Source organism: Aedes albopictus, chromosome 3, assembly GCF_035046485.1.
Source record: "Aedes albopictus strain Foshan chromosome 3, AalbF5, whole genome shotgun sequence".
NCBI lineage: Eukaryota > Metazoa > Arthropoda > Insecta > Diptera > Culicidae > Aedes > Aedes albopictus.
Genome location: NC_085138.1, coordinates 34,455,239 through 34,479,404, shown reverse-complemented (window position 1 = coordinate 34,479,404; position 24,166 = coordinate 34,455,239). Strand labels below are relative to the sequence as shown.

The window sequence follows — 24,166 nt, the reverse complement described above, 5'->3', positions numbered from 1 at the left end:
TATGCTTGGCCGACCACCAACTAGGTGGCGGTAGTGAGCAAACGTCAAACTCTATCTAATCTAATTTTGAAAAAGACCGTTAAATCGGTGTACGATGTGAATTATCAGAGTGTTACGTCTGTTTGTCTGTGGACAAGGGTTTATGTCAGAAGTTCTATTCGAAACTTGAGAACATTTTTGAGCAACGGTAATTCAAGTACTTCGGAAATTTCAAAGAATACTTCTCAAAGGATTTATGAAAAGTTGTATCCTGAAGATTTCATTATTTCGCAATCATTTGTATAAATTTCTCCAGCTATTCCGAAAGTAAGACAGTTTTTTTTAAGACAATCACCATATCACCATGATTTTTTCAGAACTTACACAAAAAAATTACTTGAGTAAAAGTATCGGAAGTGGTTTCACGAATCTCATTAGATAATTCGTATAGAACATTTCGCAGACGATCAGAGATCATCAGAAGCTGCCTTAAAGATTTTGGAGTGCTAAACATTTCATGAATTGGTTCCACCCTCGTTGTTGCCATGTTCAACACTGTGCAAAATCATTTTCATTTGAGTGAAAAACAGTCTGAATCTCTTTCATCAGGCCTCATCTGTAAAATCAAACACGTTAATAAGATAATGAGAATTAATAATGAAACATTAATGCAAGTTTATGCAAACCTTTTTTTTTTATGGCAGATAAACAATTTATTTCGGTCGTCAAGGTGTCAAAGTGTGCTGAGAATAGTTTCTTCGAATTTCAGTTCAGTGCTATTTTATAGCAGACGCCATTATGGCTAGCGTGCAAAACTGGGTGCCACTCGGTGCCACTGGTGTGCCCGGTGTGCCCAAGGCACACTGTGTAGAGTGACTACCCCTTGGGGGAGGGGGGGTCTAAAATTCTCGAAAAATGATGGACGTCATATTTGAATCGGCCCTAAGCACTAGCAACACACGAGCCACACACTCGAAAATCAGGAGCAAGTTAAAGGCTGGAACACATAGCGTCCGTTCCGTCGAGCTTTGCGTTTTTTGACAGTTTTCCCATGGGAATTATTTCAAACTACTGTCACGCACACGCAAACGTATGCATTGTGTGGGGCACTTTAGGGTAAATCGACCTGAAAGTGTTGAAACCCACGCGCCGTACCAAAAACGATGGTGGGTAGAGCGGCGATGTACCGAGTTTGACAGCTGTGTCACCCCTCTGGCATTTTCGCACTCGTGAAAGCTAGTGCGATAGTCCAGTGGTGAACTAAATGCGCTATATATGCTCAGCTCAAAATCGACACTCAAAATGGTCACTTACTTACAACCCTTTGAATCTGGGGCCCTCATTTATTATTTCGTTTTTGTATTGACGATCTTGCGCCAAATACGACGCACAGGCAAACAAAATTGTCCCACCACAAAATATGCACACCGGTTTCAGCATACATTGGTTGATGTCGCTGCTACAGTTTTCCAGTAACGGAGCGTTATTTTGGGGTGGTGTTTCGACTAATCGGTTTGTTTATGCACTGTTTCCTTTGTTGTTGGATGTGTGAACATTGTGCTGTCAAAGATTGAACATTTGCACGATCGTCGCGAAATCCTTGCAAAGCTCAATAAAATAGTCGAACAAAAATCTAGATTGAGTTTAAATAAGGGCGAAAGTAACATGAGAGAGTTCTCTTCATCGACTCTCTCTTTTTCAAATTAAAGTGACAAGATGCAAGTATGGTTACACTTTTTGGTCATAAATCGCTAGGTTGCGATGCAATCTAGCGTTTAAGTGTAAAAAAGTTCGATTGGCGATCAAATGTGAGGTTAGGTAACGCAAAATTTTTGACTTTTGAAATCAAAATAACATATTTCTGGTCAATACTTTACATGGAAGTTATGAGAATCTGCAATAATTTCACTTTTCTTCCATTTATATCATTAGTAATTCAGTGTAGGGTTCGTAATTCACTGTTTTAGAAAAGCGCCACCTGCGCAATTTATCTTTGCGTTTGATCGTCAATTGAATTTGCATCTTGTCAATTTAAATCTTGATTTAAATTGCAGAAGAGAGAGTCGATGAAGAGAACTCTCTCATGTTACTTTCGCCCTTTTTTAAACTCAATCTAGAAATGTTGTACATGTAACCAGAAATGTCACGAATCGCCCCTGCCGCTTAGCGATCCTCTGGTCATGCCGATGAGTTTAGTCATCAGTGTGTATTGATTGGGCCACCCTGATGTCTGATTGTTGCATCACTAATGGTAACGCCGCACAAACGTTACCGACTGTAACGTATTTTTGACGGATGATTTTCTTCCTCGTCCGTCGTTTCGTTCGACTCCATCGGTCATCGTCTTCGTCAGTCAGTTTGTTCTCTTCGTTCGTGTTCTCTGGCGGTGGTGAAAACTGAAAACTCTGAAAACGGTGGAAAAAGTGTTTTCCGTTTTTTTTCCTTTGCGCTGAACGTTCATAATCTTTCGGAAAAAGTTGGAAAATTTTCCAAACTCGTGGAATTGTGCTTTTCAAAGATCGCGAAAAAGTGCTGCGAATAGTGGGATAGTGAGTGATTGTTCCATCAATCGGGGATAGAGGAATCCCCGAGCGGCGATCGGTCAGTGGTCGCATTCCGAACGAAAGTCGATTGAATAGAAGAAGATACGAGTGATCCGAAGCGCCTGGTAGAGTGGCAAATTAGTGCCACCATTGTTGTCCATTGCTTGCTTTCAAAAACACCGTGAATTCGGACAGTTTCGGAATCAATTTGAGGAGATTTGGTTCCGTGGCCGAAAAAGTTTTCGTGAACTTCCCGATTTTTCTCCTGTGTAGCTTGTCACACGCAAACATGGCGGATCAAACAAATCAGAACTCCACACAGGGTAAGTTTAGTATATCTGGAGCAACATTTGAAAAGGGCATACAAGCATTGGTAAACAATGACTTCACACGTCGCTCCTGAGCCCCCATCAGCTTATTCACAAAAACTAAGACCGTTATCAGATAGAGCAAACTTCGATCTTTCGGATAACGGTGTTCATTTGCGTGGGCAGGCTGCTGTTATGCCCTACGGAGCGTTTTCAAAAAAAAAACACAAGACCTCTTGGGCCCTTTTCAAATGTTGCTCCAGATATGCTGAATGGTCACTAGGAGGAGTCTTATCTTTTTCGGGGATTATGGAATTTGCTATTTTTATCTTTCCGGTTGGAGGGGTTGCTTGCTAGAGGATAGCATGAATATTTATATGTATATGCATTTACTCAATCAGTAACTTCCGTCGTTCGTTTTGAAACAGGCAAGGATCCTCAAATGTCGTATATTGTCATTATTACTGAGATTCTGTATTACAACAAAAACTAAAAAAAAATGAAAGTTTTGCTAGATAAGCACTTGATTATCGCGGAACATAGCCTTAACCACCAGGTCTTCAGTTAGCCTAGTGGCTAATTCTATCGATCGCCAATCCGGAGACGGCGGGTTCGATTCCCGTTCCGATCGAGACAATTTTCTCGACTCCCAGAGTATAGTGTATTATTGTGCTTGCCACACAATATACTAATTCATGCAATGGCTGTCGAAGAAAGCCCTCCAATTAATAATTGTGGAAGTGCTCAATGAACACTAAGTTGGAGAGAGGCAGGGGGCCAAGTTCCAATGGGAACGTATAGCCAAACAGAAGAAGAAGAAGAATCCCGAGCATTACAAAATTCGAATAAACAAACCAAACAGTTGCTTTTCATCTGTGTTAGGGAACTTCACTGGTATTCCATCTGGGGATTCCTCCATTTGAGAGTATTCCTCGAATGCCAACTGGGGATTCGTTTAGGAATTACTCCTGCTGATTTCTCCATAAAATGTTTCCAGGGGCTCCTGCAGTTATTCTACCTGGGGATTACTTCAGGAATTCCTTCTGGAGATTTCTCTTAGCATTCCTACAGAAGTTTTTTTTAGGGATTTCTACATGAGTTTGGTCTGAGATTCCTTCGAGGTTTCGCCAGTAAGAATTCTCACAAGGAATTCCAGGAGAATTTTCAATGAAAGAACTCGTGGAAGATTTCCAAAAAGAACGCCTGATTCTCCTAGGGATTTCCAGAAGGATGTTCTGGAGGGTTTCCTAAACAAACTTATAAAAAAAAAAAAAAAAACAAAAGAAACTTCAGAAAGGCCCTTAACCCTCTACTTCCCATGGTTGCTCTAGAGCACCATCGATTTTCGACGAACTCCGGACAAACGGAATTAGATGAATATGATGCAATAGTTTTTAGAATATGGTTATAACCTCATAAGGTTAACCCAACTACTACCTACTTGTTTCAATAGTTGAACTATTGATAAACAATCAAAAACCTATTGATATACAACCAAAATTTTTTTCATTGATTTCGAAAAATTTAGCCAATTTGCAATAACTTTTGTTCTACCACTTTTTTCGGAAACGCTTTTTTGGCATAGATATAGTCGTTCAAAGTCGTGGGAAGGAAAGGGTTAAAAAGAACTTCTGGAGGACTTTCTGCAGGAATTCCTGGAAGATTTCTAAAAACAATCTTAAAGGAAACTCAGTAGCAAATGCTATAGAAATTGCAAGGGCCATTCATGAGGGAGTCCAGTAGAATTTCTGAAAATTCCGAAATCAAGGATATAGCTCCACGTCGGAGATCCAATTGTGAGGCCACCATGCACGAATTATATACCGCAGGCATCTATTGATGAAGACCTGCAGTCGTTGAGTGTTTTCCACTGATACACACCAGGTTTTACGTTCGAGTTAAAAATTCGGATTTTGATGCGTCGACTGATCTGGTTGTTTTTCCATATATTTCTTAAACTTGCAAAAGCAGCCCTCGCCTTCTTGATCCGTGCACCTATGTCGATTTTGTTACCGCCATTTGGCTACCAAGATATTGGAAGCTTTCAACATTCTCCAATGATTGCCCCGCTACCGTAAAGTTGGAAGGGTTGACCTATTTACATCCAACGATTTGGTCTTGTTGACGTTGATGATAAGACCTGTCGCTGAGGAGCGATTGGCAAGATCATCGAGCTTGCTCTGCATATCAGAGTGCCGTTGAGCTAGGAGAGCAATGTCATTAGCCAGTTCGAAATCATTTAGGTGCTCCATGGTAATGAGCTGCCACAGCAATCCGCAATTTGTTTCACGGTCAATCGCACCTACCAAGATCTCATCGATTACGATGAGGAACAGTAGCGGTGATAGTATACATCCTTGCCTCACTCCAGCAACGACCCGGATGGGGCACTCAACGGTGCATCAACTCGCTCGCATAACGCAAAAAGTGAAGCGCGGGTTCCAAATGGGAAAGTCGACTGGCATGGTTCTCCTGGGCCCTGTAGCATAATCGGGCTAATAATATTAGCTACAAGTTACAAGTTACAAGTACTAATATTTGGATATTTTTCGGCCGCTCTGACGAAATATTTTTTTACAAAGTATGGCACTGCAAGTACCTAGATTTTTAGTAAAATCCCGGTCAACCATTTCACAAATTTCGTTAAAGTTCTTTACCAAAATATAAAAAATAACGTCGACTATTCTTTACTGATTATTACTTTACATATATTCAAACAACTTCATCGATCGATAACGAAACATGAAAAATGTCCTTTATCGGTCAAAAGATAAAAACCTTTACCGAAACGTAACTTAATTTCGTTAAATTTCATGTTGTCGCTTGAACTTTGGTTTTCTTCGTGAATATTTATCGGAACATATTCAATTTCCGATATCAATGTAACTTTGCATATTGATATCAAAGAACAAAGATTAGTCACGACACTCCTTTACCGTTCTGTTCGGTATCGTTGGGTGAAGCTGAGTAAAGGTGTTCTGATATCTCATATGACAGGAGCAATGTTTTGGTTTTGCTCGAATTAGAAAAAAATAAAATGAAACCAAGGATAAATCAAGACGGTTACTCCTTGGATTTCTCCGAGCACGAAAATTCCTTGGAAAATGCTTCCTAGGTCCGGATTAGGCCACAGCTCACCGGATTGCTCCCCGGGACAGCAACATCAGCAGAAATACATATTGGTAGGTATTCTGGACATTCTATTGGCAGTAGGAAGCCACCGCCGTGTTGTGTTATTTCCGTTCACCGGCAAAACTCACTCCGTTCGGGAACCCTGTGAAAGATCCGAACTTTATTTGATTAATTATGGTTTCTCAATATGATGTTTATTCAGTTCGTCAAAGCCGGATAAATTTTTTAATAATTCTGTTCTGAAAACTGCTAAAGGCTAGTAATTTGTTGGGTATTTGAATGCATTTAGCCACCCAAAATCATTGTAACACCGTGTGACTCAGTAAGTAACTATATAAACATAACATCTCCCAGTTCCTATAAATGTAAGTTCAATTCCCAATTTAGGAAATGATTACAAAAAAATCATAATAAACATGAACAGGAAGAGTGAGTGGTGGGTGAGATGGCTTTTTTTAGCTTTTTTGAATGATTATGACAGGTCGGTAAAGTAGAACCCACTATTTTTAATATCGATGTGTCGTCAAAAATATTTATCAATCGATATCGAAGTAACTTAGTTGTTATTTAAATTTCTTTATGAAACGATGTCGATCGCTATCGATTTTCGGTATGAACGTCTTTAAAGGTCGTTATAAAGAAATGTAAAGATTTTTAAAGAAATGGTTGATCGGGATGTCCCAAATATTTAATAGTAATGGTTGAAAAACAATGTATAAAAATTTAGCAACATGTATGCTTCTTGTTAAAATCCCAAGTGATCTGGGATGCAAAAATTGAGCTTTTACCTACTTTTATATGTCGCAACTCGATTCGAGTTAGTGTATGTATATTGTAGCTCTTGATTAGCTTAATGATGCGCAATACAAGCAATTGATTCAAAATTTGTTTTGCATCTGCAACTTTACCTGTGCTTATGCAGTGACCATAATAACCATAACTTTACCAAGAACTTCCAAACAAAAATGGGTAGGGTGCAAGCACCGGTTTTGGCCAGTCTAAGGGAAATCATTTTTATAAAAATAACCAATAATCCAATGAAAACTACCAATGTGTTAAATGAAAGGTTTCTATCTATACTTTATTAGAAAATGCAGAAATCAAGCTAATACTTGATTTTTGTATTAAAAGTGGCACTGGCCAAAATAGAAGTCTTGCCGCAGTTTTGGCCATATTCTCAGCTTTGGTTTCTATTTTGGCCAATCACGTGTATTTCTTATGGGACTGGCCAAATTAGAAGCACCCTGGCCAAAATAGATATATGGGATCTGATTTTTTAAGGAAAATTATTTTTTTCTTCCAGTTTTTAATCAAAATGTATGGTTTTAACAGCTGCAATCATATTATTATATTAGAATCTACTAGTAAAAAATAAATTTATGTCAATTTAGATCGTTACAGGCTGAATACCGCACTATGGCCAAAACTCCGGGCTGGCCAAAACTGAAGCTTCTACCCTATTGTAGAAACTTTGGAGAACTTGAGAGACTCAGCAGAAATTATATTTTGGATACAAAGTGTACATCAACGCAATTTTCTCTTCAATGAGTTTCGAATACATACTGCCAAATTTAATCATCGAAAACTGGAATTAAGGTTGACATGTTAGATAAATAATATCTTTTGAGTTCATCAAAATGGTAAATCGATATACTCAAAACTAAATATGACTTCTGCAATACTTTAAATCTAACTTGTAAAATATTTTACAAGACCTTTGAGACTTGTAATCAAAAGTACAAGTCATAGCTAATATTTTATACTTGTAGTTTGTTTATGCAACATACACTTGTAAATTCTACTAATAATATTAGTCCATCCGACTTGTAGTATTGGACTTGTAACTTGTACTTGTAGTATTTTTATGCAACAGAAAATTATAAGTTACAAGCTACAAGACTAATATTATTAGTAAAATTTTCATTATGCTACAGGCCCCTGGACGTCGAAAAAGCCTACGACTCGGTTTGGCAGGAAGCAGTAATTTTCAAGCTCTTCCGCTAGAATATGTATCATTCTCTATCTAGTTAAGATCGTGCAGTCCTTCCTTTCGAACCGATCTTTCTCGGTAACGGTAAATGGTGAGTACTCCAGTGCCCACAACATTTCTTTTGGCGTGCCCCAAGGTTCAGTGCTAAGCTCGACTCTCTACAACGTCCTTACTTCTGACGTACTGCTGGTCGACGGCGTAACATACGCATTTTTTGCGGATGACACCGCGTTCCTGGCGTCAGACAAACACATCGTCGTCACTCATCTACAAGCGGCAATGAACAGCCTTTATATTGGAGAAGTCCCAGTAAGCCTTGAGAAGATGACTTATGTAATAATTTGTTTAACAAAGATAGTTAGTTTCGGGTCTGTGTCATTTGGCATAAAGTCATTTGGCATAAGGCCGTTTGGCATAAGGTCACTTGGCATAAAGCCATTTGGCATAACGGTCATTTGGCATAATGGACACTTGGCATAATAAAGAAGGGTGCATTTCGATTATGCCAAATGTCCATTATGCCAAATGACCGTTATGCCAAATGGCTTTATGCCAAGTGACCTTATGCCAAACGACCTTATGCCAAATGACTTTATGCCAAATGTCCCGCTCCCGTTAGTTTCCAACCACTGTTAAGAACAGACTACAATAATTTAGCTCTGCTATAGGTTATGGGCCTGAGCATCTAATTCAAAATGTCGTTATCAAGTTCATCTGGATTCTCTCAAGGCGGAAGTGCTATGTATCCTTCATCGATGACAAAACAAGGCGGATGACTGTATATTTCCTCAAGACCAAATCAGAAGATGAAGTACTTGGCGCGTTCAAAAATTTCCACGCGTTGGCGGAGCTTCAGAGCGTCAAGAATTTGAAGACCATTAGAACGGATAACGGTAAGGAGCACACAAATCGAGGCTTCCAGCAATATCTGAGTTTGAATGACATCCGTCATGAAAGGACCAACGACTTCACTCCGGAACAGAATGGGATGGCGGAACGTGCAAATAGGACCATCGTAGAAAAAGCACGCTGTATATTGTACGAGGCAGGACTTCCAAAAAGTTTTTGGGCCGAGGCCGTGTCCACGGCTATATATTTGATCAACCGGTCACCAACCAAGGGACACAAGGTTACCCCCGAAGAAGCTTGGACTGGAAGAAAACCAAATTTGTCACACGTGCGTGTTTTTGGAACAAGGGCAATGGTGCAAATACCGAAGCAGAAAAGGAAGAAATGGGATGCCAAATCTCGTGAATGCCTACTCACTGGATTTGACGAAGAAACAAAAAAGGTTACCGTCTGTATGACCCTAACACGAGATCAACAATCATCAGCCGTGAAGTGGTGTTCCTCGACGAAGGTGTTTCGGCCATTGTGAAAGAAGGTACTGAAGCACTTGGCGCTGCAGTTGAACGACAATCAGTTATACGTTTGGACTTGGAGCAGCCAGGTGAGGTTCCCCTGAAAACCGAATTCACGGCAAGAAGTTCACCCCGACGACGACGATAAGGAATACGGCGAGGCATCAAGCAGTGAGAATGTTACTGTAAAATCGCTGACCTATCTTGTGCTCCCTCCGCAACCAGTTTCACAACCACCTCGGTCACAGGTGTTGAGGCGAAGTGGACGGAAGCACGTCTTACCAGGCAAGTATAAACATTTTTCCGTCGATAGAACTGGTCTTCCTGGTATCAAAATTTCACAGGAAATCGCTGAGACTTCCGAGGACGAAACAAGCTTCCAAAGTTTGTCGGACGGCACCATTGGAAACAAGCAATACAGAAGGAGTTCTATGCACTGATGGACAACGAGACGTGGAGTTTATTCGAATTGCCGGCTGGACGAAAAGCGATTAAATGCAAGTGGGTGTTTCAAACCAAGCATGACTCGGATGGAAGATTGGTTCGTTACAAAGCCCGCCTTGTGATAAAAGGCTACTCGCAGCGAAAGGAGGTGGATTATGAAGATGTCCCCGTGGCCCGGTATAGTTCGTTGCGGTACCTGTTTGCTTTGGTGGTGAAACACAATCTCAACTCTCTCTTTCTTACAAGGAGAACTTGAAGAAGACATCTATATAAAAAAAACCGCCGTGTTTCATTGATCCGAAGGAGAAATCCAAGGTCTGCAAACTCAATAAAGCTTTGTATGGTCTCAAGCAAGCGAGTCGAGTTTGGAACCAGAAGTTGGATGCGGCACTAAAGAAGTTCGGTCTACTCCCTTCAAAGTTCGATCCTTGAGTCTACAGCAGAATCAAAGATGGGAAAATCCTGATAGTAGCCATTTTCGTCGATGACCTGATGATATTCAGCAACGATGAGGAATGGAAGAACGAGCTGAAGCAACAACTTGGAAAACGTTTTCGGATGAAGGATTTGGGTCAAGCAAGACACTGCCCCGGAATGCGGATAGAAGTAACGGACGATGGGATATCGCTGGATCAGGAAGCATACATCGAGGGTGTGGTGAAGCGTTTCGACATGAGCAATTGTAAGCCGGTAAATGAATGCAAGTGAGAAGTTAACAAAAGAAATGTCTGGGAAATCTGAAGCGGAAACAGAGTCGATGAAGAATGTACCCTATCAAGAAGCGATTGGATGTTTGATGTATCTAGCCCAAAGCACGCGGCCGGATATTCTGTATGCCGTCAACATACTGAGCCGATACAATGCAAATCCATGGAAACATGGGCAAGCGGTGAAACACCTGATGCGCTATCTTCGTGGGACATCAGCAAGCAGAATAAAGTTGATGTACTGTAGTAGATCCAAACATCATCGGATATTGTGATGCGGACTGGGGTTCAGATCCGGATGAACGTAAGTCTACAAGTGGCTATATTTTCATGGCGCAAGAAGGAGCGATATCATGGTTCTGTAAGAAGCACCCAACGGTGGCATTATCAACATGTGACACTGAATATATGTCGCTGTCTGCAGCTGTACAAGAAGCATCTTGATGGAGCGGCATGTCCAAGCAGTTCGGAAGATCGAAACGAATTTAAATCCGGTGTGATAATCAAAGTTGCATCGCAATGGCCAAGAATGGAGGATACAACCCGCGCACGAAACATATTGACATACGACATCATTATATTCGAGACGCATTGGAGCAAGGAATTGTCAACTTATCCTATGCAGAGGGTAAAAAAATCGAAGATTGAAAGTGAAGATTGGAATTCTCATTTTTTCATTCGTGTTTGGCCACATTCATTGTCAGCTGAATGCCTCTCTTTTTTCATTCAATTCTCTGTCACGAATATTTTTTCGCACATCGTTGAATGTCTAATTTCTGTTAACAGACGCACAATCCGACTTAATCGACAAATAGAGAACATAATTAATGTTCTAATTAACTACTATACACAAGTTTTGAGGTGATTGGAAGTATAATCGGGAGTTTCTGTCCAGTTTTATTTCTCAGTGAAAATTGTCAGTGACCGAAAAATGAATGAAAAGGTGAAAAAAATCATTCATCAAAATGAATTTTATTTTGATCCCTCAGCTGAGAATTTTCAAAATTCACGTTGAATTTCACTTATTGAAAATGAAAATTTTAAACTCTGATCCTATGTGTGTACCGAAGAACAGGTGGCTGACGGACTAACCAAGCCACTACAGCAGTGTGTGGATTTTTATCGCGAACCACTGAATGGTCCATGCTCAGCAAGTGATACATTCGCGAATGTAACATTTGATGAACCAACATGATCGGGAACGCTCCCCGAAATGCTGTTCGTTCTCTTGCCCGGTTCGATACGAGAGCGCAATCAAGAGAGAAGATGCTCGATGACGCTAATGAAAGCGATGCACTCGGTAAGAATATTTTATTGCCATAATTCTTTTTTTATTGTGACTACACAACCTGCAACGTCATGAATACAGTTAAATTAAATAGTATTTCACGTTTTTAAAGCGAAAACGCATTAAATACTGTTGAAAATAACGATTATTCACAGTTGCCCCAAGCCAACGATGAGCGATCATCGGTAAGTGTTACACGCCGCAGCTTGTTTATATCGGAGTATCCTCTTTGTGTTCCTTCGTGAACCATGCGACTTGACGAGAGAACATAGGGTGCGGGCACCGGTTTTGGCCAGTCTAAGGGAAATCATTTTTATAAAAATAGCCAATAACCCAATGAAAACTACCAATGTGTCAAATGAAAGGTTTCGATCTATACTTTATTAGAAAAATGCAGAAATCAAGCTAATACTTGATTTTTGTATTAAAAGTGGCGCTGGCCAAAATAGAAGCATTGCCGCAGTTTTGGCCATATTTTCAGCTTTGGTTTCTATTTTGGCCAATCACGGGTATTTCTTATGGGAGTGGCCAAATTAGAAGCACCCTGGCCAAAATAGATATATGGGAGCAGATTTTTTAAGGAAAATTATTGTTTTCTTCCAGTTTTTAATCAAAATGTATGGTTTTCACAGCTGTAATCATCATATTATATTAGAATCTACAAGTAAAAAATAAATTTATGCCAATTTAGACCGTAACAGGCTGAATACCGCACTATGGCCAAAACTCCGGGCTGGCCAAAACTGAAGCTTCTACCCTACACCGCTTGGTAATTGAAACAGAACCAACAGAAGGGAAGAAAAACTGCCGAGCACGGTGCCCCCACAGACCGTTATTTTAAAATAAAAATGTCCATCAAAACTAAGTTCAGGGGTCGAATCCTGGTGCCATTCTGCACCTCTGGGCAAATTTTTAAAATAATCCCTAGGAGGAATCTTGAGAAATCTCGATTTGATGTTTTATACTAAGAAATTTCAAGGAAATCCATGTTCAGATTCAACAATAAGGCTTAAATACCTACAAAAAATGTCCCCAAAGTATTCAAAGTTGTTTCAAACCGGTATATTTTTACCAACGCAACTTTTATTATACATATTTACTACTCACCAAACTCAATTAACTGACTAAACTGACATAAATATGTTTTTCTAAGCCATGCATCGGTTTTAACGTAAGCATTAAAAAGCTATTTTTCCCTATTGTTTTATGAACATATTACACATCCCAGTGTTATACATTAAAATTTTCCCTAATTCTACAACATGTTTACTATATAACGAGGAACCAACCCTCCGCAGACCACAAAGCGATCTAAGATATGTGGAAAATTTATTGACTGAAAACCGAATAGCATGGAAACGTTGTTTGACATGTAAGGAATAACAATAAATAATCAAATCTCGTCATTTTATCGGTCGAGTAAGGCTTCATAACTTTTTCACTGAACTTCGCATCGCTTTGCGGTCTTCGGAGGTCTAATTCATCGTGAAGTTTTCTACAGAAATCATTCATCGAATTACTTTTAGGGACCAAGGGGTGACCACAAGCGATTTTTCTTTGAAGAAGTAAATTTTCTCATAGTAAATCGTATGAAAAACTAAGAATAACGGGCGCTAAAATATAGTTTTCCCGATCGACCTGATATTTTGCACAGTTGATATGGAACCAAAATGGAACTTAAAAAGTATACAAGAACTAGAGTTTTTGCATTTTTTATATTTTCCCATATAAATCGTGTCCCATGTTATTACATATACGTTGTAGTTTTCTGTTCTTCCAAAATTGGTGTACTATTAGATCTTTATTTAACACATATTTCTCAGTTATTTTCTAGTGTTCATGTGCAAGAATATGTAGCACTTTTCATTCAAAAAAACAATGTTCAAAATTCTAGGCAAAGCAAATCAAAGATAATCGTACACATCGTACTCGCTACTCCGTGATTGTCCAGAGCAATCGAAGTTGCACAGAGAACCAATGAATGTAAGGCTTGGGACTAGCTAACCACTCTCAATGTGCACAATTCGAGAGCTCAACATTTGAAAGTCAATAACGGCGCTGGCCACGTCCTTACGGTCATCGGATCGATTATGTGTCATACTCGCCCCATATAGAAGCGATGCATTTACAGCAAGGAACAATACAATTACTAAACACTGAGCGCCCCTGTTCAAAATGCTAAGAAATATCGAACTATTGTGACTGAAAACGTTATTCATTTTAAGAAAACTGCCTTCAAAGACCTACTCCAGTTTTTCTAACCCTAACGTTGGTAATCAAAAGCACACATGACAAGCAACGTTTTTTGCATCTTTTTTTCTTGACTTTTGTACACTGCCAAATGTTTGGTACACACTTAAATTAAATCGCCGACGTCAGCAAACGGATTGCCAAGAATCCAACAGCCGAGAATCCGGTAATAATTTTTACTGAATCTCGGTAAAAGTTTTACCGAGATGTCGTCAAAACTTTGCCGAGATCTCGGTAATCCAACTTTTTACCGAGATCTCGGCAAAGTTCACCGAGACTCGGTAATGGTTTGCCGAAATCTCGGTAAAATTTTTACCGAGAATCAGTAAATATTTTACCGAGATATCAGCTGTTGGATTCTCGTTAAACCCTTTACCGAGATCAATTTCTGAATTTAAGTGTGTAAGTCAGTTTAATCAGTTAATTGATTTGGGTGAGTAGTAAATATGTATAATTGGGTTGTTTAGTAAATAAAATTCTGCTATTTTCTATAGCCTAATTGATAGAGCTCATTTTTCTGAGTATAACGTGATTTTATTGGATTTTAAAAGCTTTGTTTTGATGGTTAAAATAACAAAACAGTTTTAATATTTGTGGATAGAATGACAGTTCAATCGATAAAATGACAGTTCAATCGATAAAATGACAGTTCAACCCGAACAAAAAAAATCCCATACAAACATTAAATGCATTTTAAAAATAGTTTCCGCACTTCAAAAATTATGAAATTTTGGATTTCGACTAATTTTTGGGTGGAGAATCCGATTATAAAATAATCTGGATACCCCTAAAGAACCCAATTGAAGTAACGTTATTAAATAAATTCGAGTTTGAAACAACTTTGAATACTTTAGGGAAAGTTTGTGTAGGTATTTAAGCAATATTGTCCAATCTGAACATGGATTTCTTTGAAATTTCGCAGTATAAAACATCAAATCGAGATTTCTCGAGATTCCTCCTAGGGATTATTTTAAAAATTTGCCCAGAGGTGCAGAATGGCACCAGGATTCGATCCCTGAACTTAGTTTTGATGGACATTTTTATTTTATAATAACGGTCTGTGGGGGCACCGTGGCCGAGTGGTTCACTGATCACTTTTTCGTCCAAACACTGCACTACAGAGAGTGAAATTTGAAGGAAGCAGACCCATGATGGGTATCACTGCGGCTTAAGGAGGAGTATTGGAGAAGTTCCAGTAAGCCTTGAGAAGATGATTTATGTAATAATTTGTTTAATAAAGATAGTTAGTTTCCAACCACTGTTAAGAACAGACTACAATTATTTAGCTCTGCTATAATTTAGCGTTAAGAATCATGAGATCTAGGGTTTTTTCACTCTTAAAACTCGTTTTCCCTAAAAAAGCTACTCGTAGCTAGCAATTTCTAAATAGAGACATACGTCTCTATTGATGAAATTAAATTGTTCTCAGTTGTAAGGTTATCCAAATCTCTGGTATTTAGGTATTAATGTTAAGTTCTTTCTTTGAAATAGTGTTATTGAATACAGAAAAATAAATTTAATTGAATTAAACTCGCATTAACCCTATTTATACCTACTTTTGCTAAACTAGTATTGATTTAGGACTTTACAAATGAAACATTCTCTCACTTCCCACAGAACCAATGCGGACGAGATTCCTGCCGCTCGACATGAACAATGCCAACTGTGACCGGAAGCGACCGTCGAAGAAGCTAAGCTTTCAGCCGAGCCCAACCGTACCGGCCCGAACGCCACCCTTGTCCGACCGCACGAGAGATCGCATAAAGATGCAAGCAACGGGAAAACTCCAGATAACTCCCAATGCCATCTACGACTTCACTGCCGATGATCTGACCGACGAGGGTGAAATTGGCCGCGGAGCGTTCGGGGCCGTCAACCAGATGAAGTTCAACCGCACCGGAACGGTCATGGCTGTGAAACGGATCCGGTCGACCGTGGACGAGAAGGAACAGAAGCAGCTGCTGATGGACCTGGAAGTGGTTATGAAGTCCAACGACTGCAATACCATCGTCACGTTTTACGGGGCCCTGTTCAAAGAGGGCGACTGTTGGATTTGCATGGAGCTGATGGACACCTCGCTGGACAAGTTCTACAAATTTATCTGTGATTGTCAGCACTCGCGCATCCCGGAATCGATTCTGGGGCAGATCACGCTGGCCACGGTGCGGGCGCTGAACTACCTGAAGGAGGAACTGAAGATCATCCACAGGGACGTGAAACCGAGCAACATCCTGCTGAAGCGGAACGGTGATATCAAGTTGTGCGATTTCGGGATCTCCGGACAGCTGGTGGACTCGATTGCGCGGACCAAGGACGCCGGATGTCGGCCGTACATGGCGGTGGGTATTTTCATGTTTTCTAAAAATGGAGGGTGAATTGAATTGAATAACTTTGCTGATCTTTCCAGCCTGAGCGAATCGATCCACAGCGCGCTAAAGGATACGATGTGCGGAGTGACGTTTGGTCGCTTGGTATTACGTTGATGGAGGTTGCTACCGGAAAGTTCCCGTATCCTAAGTGGGGATCCGTTTTTGAACAACTGTCGCAGGTAAGATACCAGCTAGGTTCTACAATTCGACTTACATTGAAGCAGTTTTGAAGGCTTCTGAATAAATTTTCATAAAATGCCTTTGGTATGGCCCGGTATGGTAACGCTCGAATGTTCTCCTATTTCAGGTCGTCGAAGGTGATCCCCCAAGGCTGTCGCAGTCCTACAATGAAATGGAGTTTTCGCTAGACTTTGTAAATTTTGTAAACACTTGGTAAGTCTCTTGCACAACAAGGTCAGTCCAGAAGTTCGCATTGCTCTACTATCATTCTTTGCCCCTCCCGCAGCCTAATAAAGGACGAAAAGGATCGGCCCAAGTACGGCAAGCTGCTGCAGCATCCGTTTATCCAGCGCGCCGAGAAGAGCCACACCGACGTGTCGGTGTACGTGAGCGCGATACTGGAATCGATGGCCAACAATGGCATCACGCAGTTCACCACGAACCTGCCGGCCGAACGTTGGAGCGACAGTTTCAACTAGGAGGAGGAAGAGCAAGGCGTAACCACCACCTCCAGCACCGGCACCGCCTGTCACGAGAGTGGCAGGAGGACCAGGAGGAGGATGGTGGGTGCCGAATATTTCTAACTGGTGAAGATACTATTACTACTACTACTGCTGCTACTGAGCTTGCTGCTAGTGGAGGGCATCTCAGTATAGGCAGTCCGGATGAGTGAGAAGGGTGAATGTTCGAGAAGAAGGGAATATGGTTGATCAGAATGTGGTTTAAGAGTCATCCGATTTGTTTTGTGATTTTTTCGAGGTTTTCGGATGAAAGAGGAGAATTTATACTTTTTATGGGATGTATATTGTGCTCTTAGTTTTGTATTGGCTTTACAAAAGGAACCCGGTTGTTAAGATTGATAGTGAGAAAAAAAAGAAAGAGATAGAGAGGCGTGACGAAGACAATAAATTGTCTCCCAGTGTTTTTCTGTTCTTTGCTTGGTCGTGTTGGATAGTTCGATTCGGTTGAAATTGCCGGGTTGCTAGGATGTGGTGTATGTGTGAATGTTGTAAAATTAGGTGTGATTGTGTTATCCCAATCGTGATTGATCCGTAGAGATTTAATAATTTTTAAAGGAAGTAATATATGATATAATTATTAAAATAATTAATTATTGGAGAAGAAGGGAAAGAGATTGAAGACAAGTTTCCTGCCATCTATCAGAATCCAGAGGAAGATAAGGATTTTCCCAGAATCTTGAGGAAGCTTCTCCAAGTATCCTGAGAAGGAATCTCCTAGAATCTTGAGGAAGATGCTCTCACAATCCTGAGGAGAATTCTCCCGAAATCTTAAGGCATTCTTTCAGAATCCAGAGGAGGATTCTCCAACATTTTGAGGAGCATTCTTCCAGAATCCCGAGGAGCATTCTTCAAGAATCTAGAAAAGGATTCTCTCAGAATCCTAAGAAGGATTCTCTTAGAATCCTGAGAAGGATTCTCTCAGAATCCTGAGAAGGATTCTCTCAGAATCCTGAGAAGGATTCTCTCAGAATCCTGAGAAGGATTCTCTCAGAATCCTGAGAAGGATTCTCTCAGAATCCTGAGAAGGATTCTCTCAGAATCCTGAGAAGGATTCTCTCAGAATCCTGAGAAGGATTCTCTCAGAATCCTGAGAAGGATTCTCTCAGAATCCTGAGAAGGATTCTCTCAGAATCCTGAGAAGGATTCTCTCAGAATCCTGAGAAGGATTCTCTCAGAATCCTGAGAAGGATTCTCTCAGAATCCTGAGAAGGATTCTCTCAGAATCCTGAGAAGGATCCCCTCAGAATCCTGAGAAGGATCCCCTCAGAATCCTGAGAAGGATCCCCTCAGAATCCTGAGAAGGATCCCCTCAGAATCCTGAGAAGGATTCCCTCAGAATCCTGAGAAGGATTCCCTCAGAATCCTGAGAAGGATTCCCTCAGAATCCTGAGAAGGATTCCCTCAGAATCCTGAGAAGGATTCCCTCAGAATCCTGAGAAGGATTCCCTCAGAATCCTGAGAAGGATTCCCTCAGAATCCTGAGAAGGATTCCCTCAGAATCCTGAGAAGGATTCCCTCAGAATCCTGAGAAGGATTCCCTCAGAATCCTGAGAAGGATTCCCTCAGAATCCTGAGAAGGATTCCCTCAGAATCCTGAGAAGGATTCCCTCAGAATCCTGAGAAGGATTCCCTCAGAATCCTGAGAAGGATTCCCTCAGAATCCTGAGAAGGATTCCCTCAGAATCCTGAGAAGGATTCCCTCAGAATCCTGAGAAGGATTCCCTCAGAATCCTGAGAAGGATTCCCTCAGAATCCTGAGAAGGATTCCCTCAGAATCCTGAGAAGGATTCCCTCAGAATCCTGAGAAGGATTCCCTCAGAATCCTGAGAAGGATTCCCTCAGAATCCTGAGAAGGATTCCCTCAGAATCCTGAGAAGGATTCCCTCAGAATCCTGAGAAGGATTCCCTCAGAATCCTGAGAAGGATTCCCTCAGAATCCTGAGAAGGATTCCCTCAAAATCCTGAGAAGGATTCCCTCAGAATCCTGAGAAGGATTCCCTCAGAATCCTGAGAAGGATTCCCTCAGAATCCTGAGAAGGATTCCCTCAGAATCCTGAGAAGGATTCCCTCAGAATCCTGAGAAGGATTCCCTCAGAATCCTGAGAAGGATTCCCTCAAAATCCTGAGAAGGATTCCCTCAGAATCCTGAGAAGGATTCCCTCAGAATCCTGAGAAGGATTCCCTCAGAATCCTGAGAAGGATTCCCTCAGAATCCTGAGAAGGATTCCCTCAGAATCCTGAGAAGGATTCCCTCAGAATCCTGAGAAGGATTGTCCCGCAATCCTGAGAAGGACTGTCCCAGAATCCTGAGAAGGATTGTCCTAGAATCCTGAGAAGGATTGTTCCAGAATTCTGAGAAGGATTGTCCCAGAATCCTGAGAAGGATTGTCCCAGAATCCTGAGAAGGATTGTCCCAGAATCCTGAGAAGGATTCTCCCAGAATCCTGAGGATTCTCCCAGAGGATTCCATACTTTGTATGGAGCAAGTATTATCTTTGAGTAGTTTAGTAGCTACCCCAGAATTTAGAGAAGAATTTTCCCAGAATTCCGAGGAAGATTCTCCCGGAATCAGGAGAAGGATTCTCCCAGAATCCCGAGGTGGATTTGCCCAGAATCCTGAGGAGGATTCTCCCAGAATCCTGAGGAGGATTCTCCCAGAATCCTGAGGAGGATTCTCCCAGAATCCTGAGGAGGATTCTCCCAGAATCCTGAGGAGGATTCTCCCAGAATCCTGAGGAGGATTCTCCCAGAATCCTGAGGAGGATTCTCTCAGAATCCTGAGGAGGATTGTCCCAGAATCCTGAGGAGGATTCTCCCAGAATCCTGAGGAGGATTGTCCCAGAATCCTGAGGAGGATTGTCCCAGAATCCTGAGGAGGATTCTCCCAGAATCCTGAGGAGAATTCTCCCAGAATTCTGAGGAGGATTCTCCCAGAATCCTGAGGAGAATTCTCCCAGAATCCTGAGGAGGATTCTCCCAGAATCCTGAGGAGGATTCTCCCAGAATCCTGAGGAGGATTCTCCCAGAATCCTGAGGAGGATTCTCCCAGAATCCTGAGGAGGATTCTCCCAGAATCCTGAGGAGGATTCTCCCAGAATCCTGAGGAGAATTCTCCCAGAATCCTGAGGAGGATTCTCCCAGAATCCTGAGGAGGATTCTCCCAGAATCCTGAGGAGGATTCTCCCAGAATCCTGAGGAGGATTCTCCCAGAATCCTGAGGAGGATTCTCCCAGAATCCTGAGGAGGATTCTCCCAGAATCCTGAGGAGGATTCTCCCAGAATCCTGAGGAGGATTCTCCCAGAATCCTGAGGAGGATTCTCCCAGAATCCTGAGGAGGATTCTCCCAGAATCCTGAGGAGGATTCTCCCAGAATCCTGAGGAGGATTCTCCCAGAATCCTGAGGAGGATTCTCCCAGAATCCTGAGGAGGATTCTCCCAGAATCCTGAGGAGGATTCTCCCAGAATCCTGAGGAGGATTCTCCCAGAATCCTGAGGAGGATTCTCCCAGAATCCTGAGGAGGATTCTCCCAGAATCCTGACGAGGATTGTCCCAGAATCCTGAGGAGGATTCTCCCAGAATCCTGAGGAGGATTGTCCCAGAATCCTGAGGAGGATTGTCCTAGAATCCTGAGAAGGATTGTTCCAGAATTCTGAGAAGGATTGTCCCAGAATCCTGAGAAGGATTGTCCCAGAATCCTGAGAAGGATTGTCCCAGAATCCTGAGAAGGATTCTCCCAGAATCCTGAGGATTCTCCCAGAGGATTCCATACTTTGTATGGAGCAAGTATTATCTTTGAGTAGTTTAGTAGCTACCCCAGAATTTAGAGAAGAATTTTCCCAGAATTCCGAGGAAGATTCTCCCGGAATCAGGAGAAGGATTCTCCCAGAATCCCGAGGTGGATTTGCCCAGAATCCTGAGGAGGATTCTCCCAGAATCCTGAGGAGGATTCTCCCAGAATCCTGAGGAGGATTCTCCCAGAATCCTGAGGAGGATTCTCCCAGAATCCTGAGGAGGATTCTCCCAGAATCCTGAGGAGGATTCTCCCAGAATCCTGAGGAGGATTCTCTCAGAATCCTGAGGAGGATTGTCCCAGAATCCTGAGGAGGATTCTCCCAGAATCCTGAGGAGGATTGTCCCAGAATCCTGAGGAGGATTGTCCCAGAATCCTGAGGAGGATTCTCCCAGAATCCTGAGGAGAATTCTCCCAGAATTCTGAGGAGGATTCTCCCAGAATCCTGAGGAGAATTCTCCCAGAATCCTGAGGAGGATTCTCCCAGAATCCTGAGGAGGATTCTCCCAGAATCCTGAGGAGGATTCTCCCAGAATCCTGAGGAGGATTCTCCCAGAATCCTGAGGAGGATTCTCCCAGAATCCTGAGGAGGATTCTCCCAGAATCCTGAGGAGAATTCTCCCAGAATCCTGAGGAGGATTCTCCCAGAATCCTGAGGAGGATTCTCCCAGAATCCTGAGGAGGATTCTCCCAGAATCCTGAGGAGGATTCTCCCAGAATCCTGAGGAGGATTCTCCCAGAATCCTGAGGAGGATTCTCCCAGAATCCTGAGGAGGATTCTCCCAGAATCCTGAGGAGGATTCTCCCAGAATCCTGAGGAGGATTCTCCCAGAATCCTGAGGAGGATTCTCCCAGAATCCTGAGGAGGATTCTCCCAGAATCCTGAGGAGGATTCTCCCAGAATCCTGAGGAGGATTCTCCCAGAATCCTGAGGAGGATTCTCCCAGAATCCTGAGGAGGATTCTCCCAGAATCCTGAGGAGGATTCTCCCAGAATCCTGACGAGGATTGTCCCAGAATCCTGAGGAGGATTCTCCCAGAATCCTGAGGAGGATTGTCCCAGAATCCTGAGGAGGATTCTCCCAGAATCCTGAGGAGGATTCTCCCAGAATCCTGAGGAGAATTCTCCCAGAATCCTGAGGAGGATTCGCCCAAAATCCTGAGGAGGATTCTGCCAGAATCCTGAGGAGCATTATCTTAGAATTCTGAGGATTCTCCCGGAATCCTCAGGAGGATTTTCCCGGAATCGTGGGAAGAATTCTCACGGAATCCTGAGAAGGATTCTCCCCGAATCCTGAGGAGGATTTTCTCGGAATCGTGGGAAGAATTCTCACGGAATCCTGAGAAGGATTCTCCCCGAATCCTGAGAAGGGTTCTCCCGGACTCCAGAGGAGAATTCTCCCGGAATCTTGAGGAAGATTCTTCCGGAATCCTGAGGAGCATTCTCCCGGAATCCTGATGAGGATTCTCCCACAATCTTGGCGAGGATTCTCGCAGAATCCTGAGGAGAATTGTCCCAGAATCCTGAGGAGGATTCTCCCGAAATCCTGAGGAGGATTCTCCTGGAATCCTGAGGAGGATTCTCCCGGAATCCTGAGGAAGATTCCCCCGCAATCCTGAGAAGGGTTCTCCCGGACTCCAGAGGAGAATTCTCCCGGAATCTTGAGGAAGATTCTTCCGGAATCCTGAGGAGCATTCTCCCGGAATCCTGATGAGGATTCTCCCACAATCTTGGCGAGGATTCTCGCAGAATCCTGAGGAGAATTGTCCCAGAATCCTGAGGAGGATTCTCCCGGAATCCTGAGGAGGATTCTCCCGGAATCCTGAGGAGGATTCTCCCGCAATCCTGAGGAGGGTTCTACCGAAATTCTGAGGAGGGTTCTCCAGGAATCCTGAGGATTCACCCAGAATCCTGAGAAGGATTCGCTCAGAATCCTGAGAAGGATTCGCTCAGAATCCTGAGAAGGATTCGCTCAGAATCCTGAGAAGGATTCGCTCAGAATCCTGAGGAAGATTCGCCTAGAATCCTGAGAAGAATTCTCCCACAATCCTGATGGGGGTTCTTCCAGAATCCTGAGGAGGGTTCTTCCAGGATTCTGAAGGGGATTCTTCAAGAATCATGAGGATGATCAGCCCAGAATCAAGAGGAGGATTCTCCCAGAATCCTAAGGAAGATTCTCCCAGAATCCTGAGCAGGGATCTTCCAGAATCCTGAGAATAAGAACTAGGCATTCGTGCCTGCAAAGTTCAGACAGTGACAGGATGCTCCCAACTTCACATTGGACGACAAGTTGGCGCGAAACTCACTCTTCTATTGAACATGAGAAGATAGACCGTACATGCCCGTTGTTCGACATGACACGACGATGGGCCAGAAAGTGAAACCAGAGTAAATAACTAGTTGTTGTTAGTTGTTGAATAATAAATCAATTGATTTTGAATAAGAGAAATAGTCGCTTTTTAGAAACGAATCGTTTGTGAGTAAAAAGGAAAGAAGAAACCTTAACCTGCTGTAAAAGTTTATGGGAAGTCAGAGACCAGATATCTTTCTAAGTAGCATTTAAGTAAGTTTTTAAAGTAGAAATTTAATTTTAATTCTAAAACCACGTCTTGTAGATTCGAGATTGCAACTTTCAAAGAACGTGAACGTTCACATTCAGAGCTCTAACGTTTTGCTGGTTTAGTTCCTGCTTGTAATGCACTCCTGGCTCAGCTGCTCCGTTTAACTCCCTGCTGTAGGTAGCCAAAGATGGCGGTCTTTTAACGGCTACCTGCCCAGTCCATGTGACAGTAGTAACAAGTAGTAAAATTTGCTCACTCTATAATATGTAGATCACAAACACACAACTCGCTTAAACTTTAACCTTCATGCCTTATCGAAAAAAATCACTACCCCAGCATCTTAAACACATTTTTATACTAAATTTAAATCATTGCTACACACATTCAGTTCAAACTAGGCATTAGGAATAATCTGACTGATTTCATATGGTTGCGTTGCTCTCACTCTCCTTTCGGGTGAGAAGAATAGTTAAGTTCTCGCCAGCCCTAAAAGCACTATTTTTTCCTCATAAGGGAAGCCCCTCCGTAGGTAAAAACATTGTAAACTTTAACGCTTGTGGCTACAGGGAATGTGCTCCCGTTTTTTCAATGAGCTTATCACCAAAACTAAGACACGCAAGGCACTCGCCCCCCAGAGAATACTGGAAACACAAACTCACACACACAATTTCGAGAAAAACAAAACAAGAAGAAAGTATCTAACTGAAAGAAACAAAGTTTTAAACTTGAGAGAAGGAATTG

General features: G+C 42.1%; 1 protein-coding gene across 1 annotated transcript; it reads left to right on the top strand.

Annotated features, from left to right (window-relative positions):
• Window positions 1-2,338: 2,338 nt before the first annotated feature.
• Window positions 2,339-18,453, top strand: LOC109419238 (dual specificity mitogen-activated protein kinase kinase 4). The gene is made up of 5 exons (XM_029867613.2): window positions 2,339-2,845; window positions 15,620-16,341; window positions 16,410-16,550; window positions 16,679-16,764; window positions 16,838-18,453. Exons 1-5 carry the CDS (start codon window positions 2,812-2,814, stop codon window positions 17,028-17,030), a joined length of 1,176 nt encoding a protein of 391 aa, XP_029723473.1. The 5' UTR covers window positions 2,339-2,811; the 3' UTR covers window positions 17,031-18,453.
• Window positions 18,454-24,166: the final 5,713 nt, after the last annotated feature.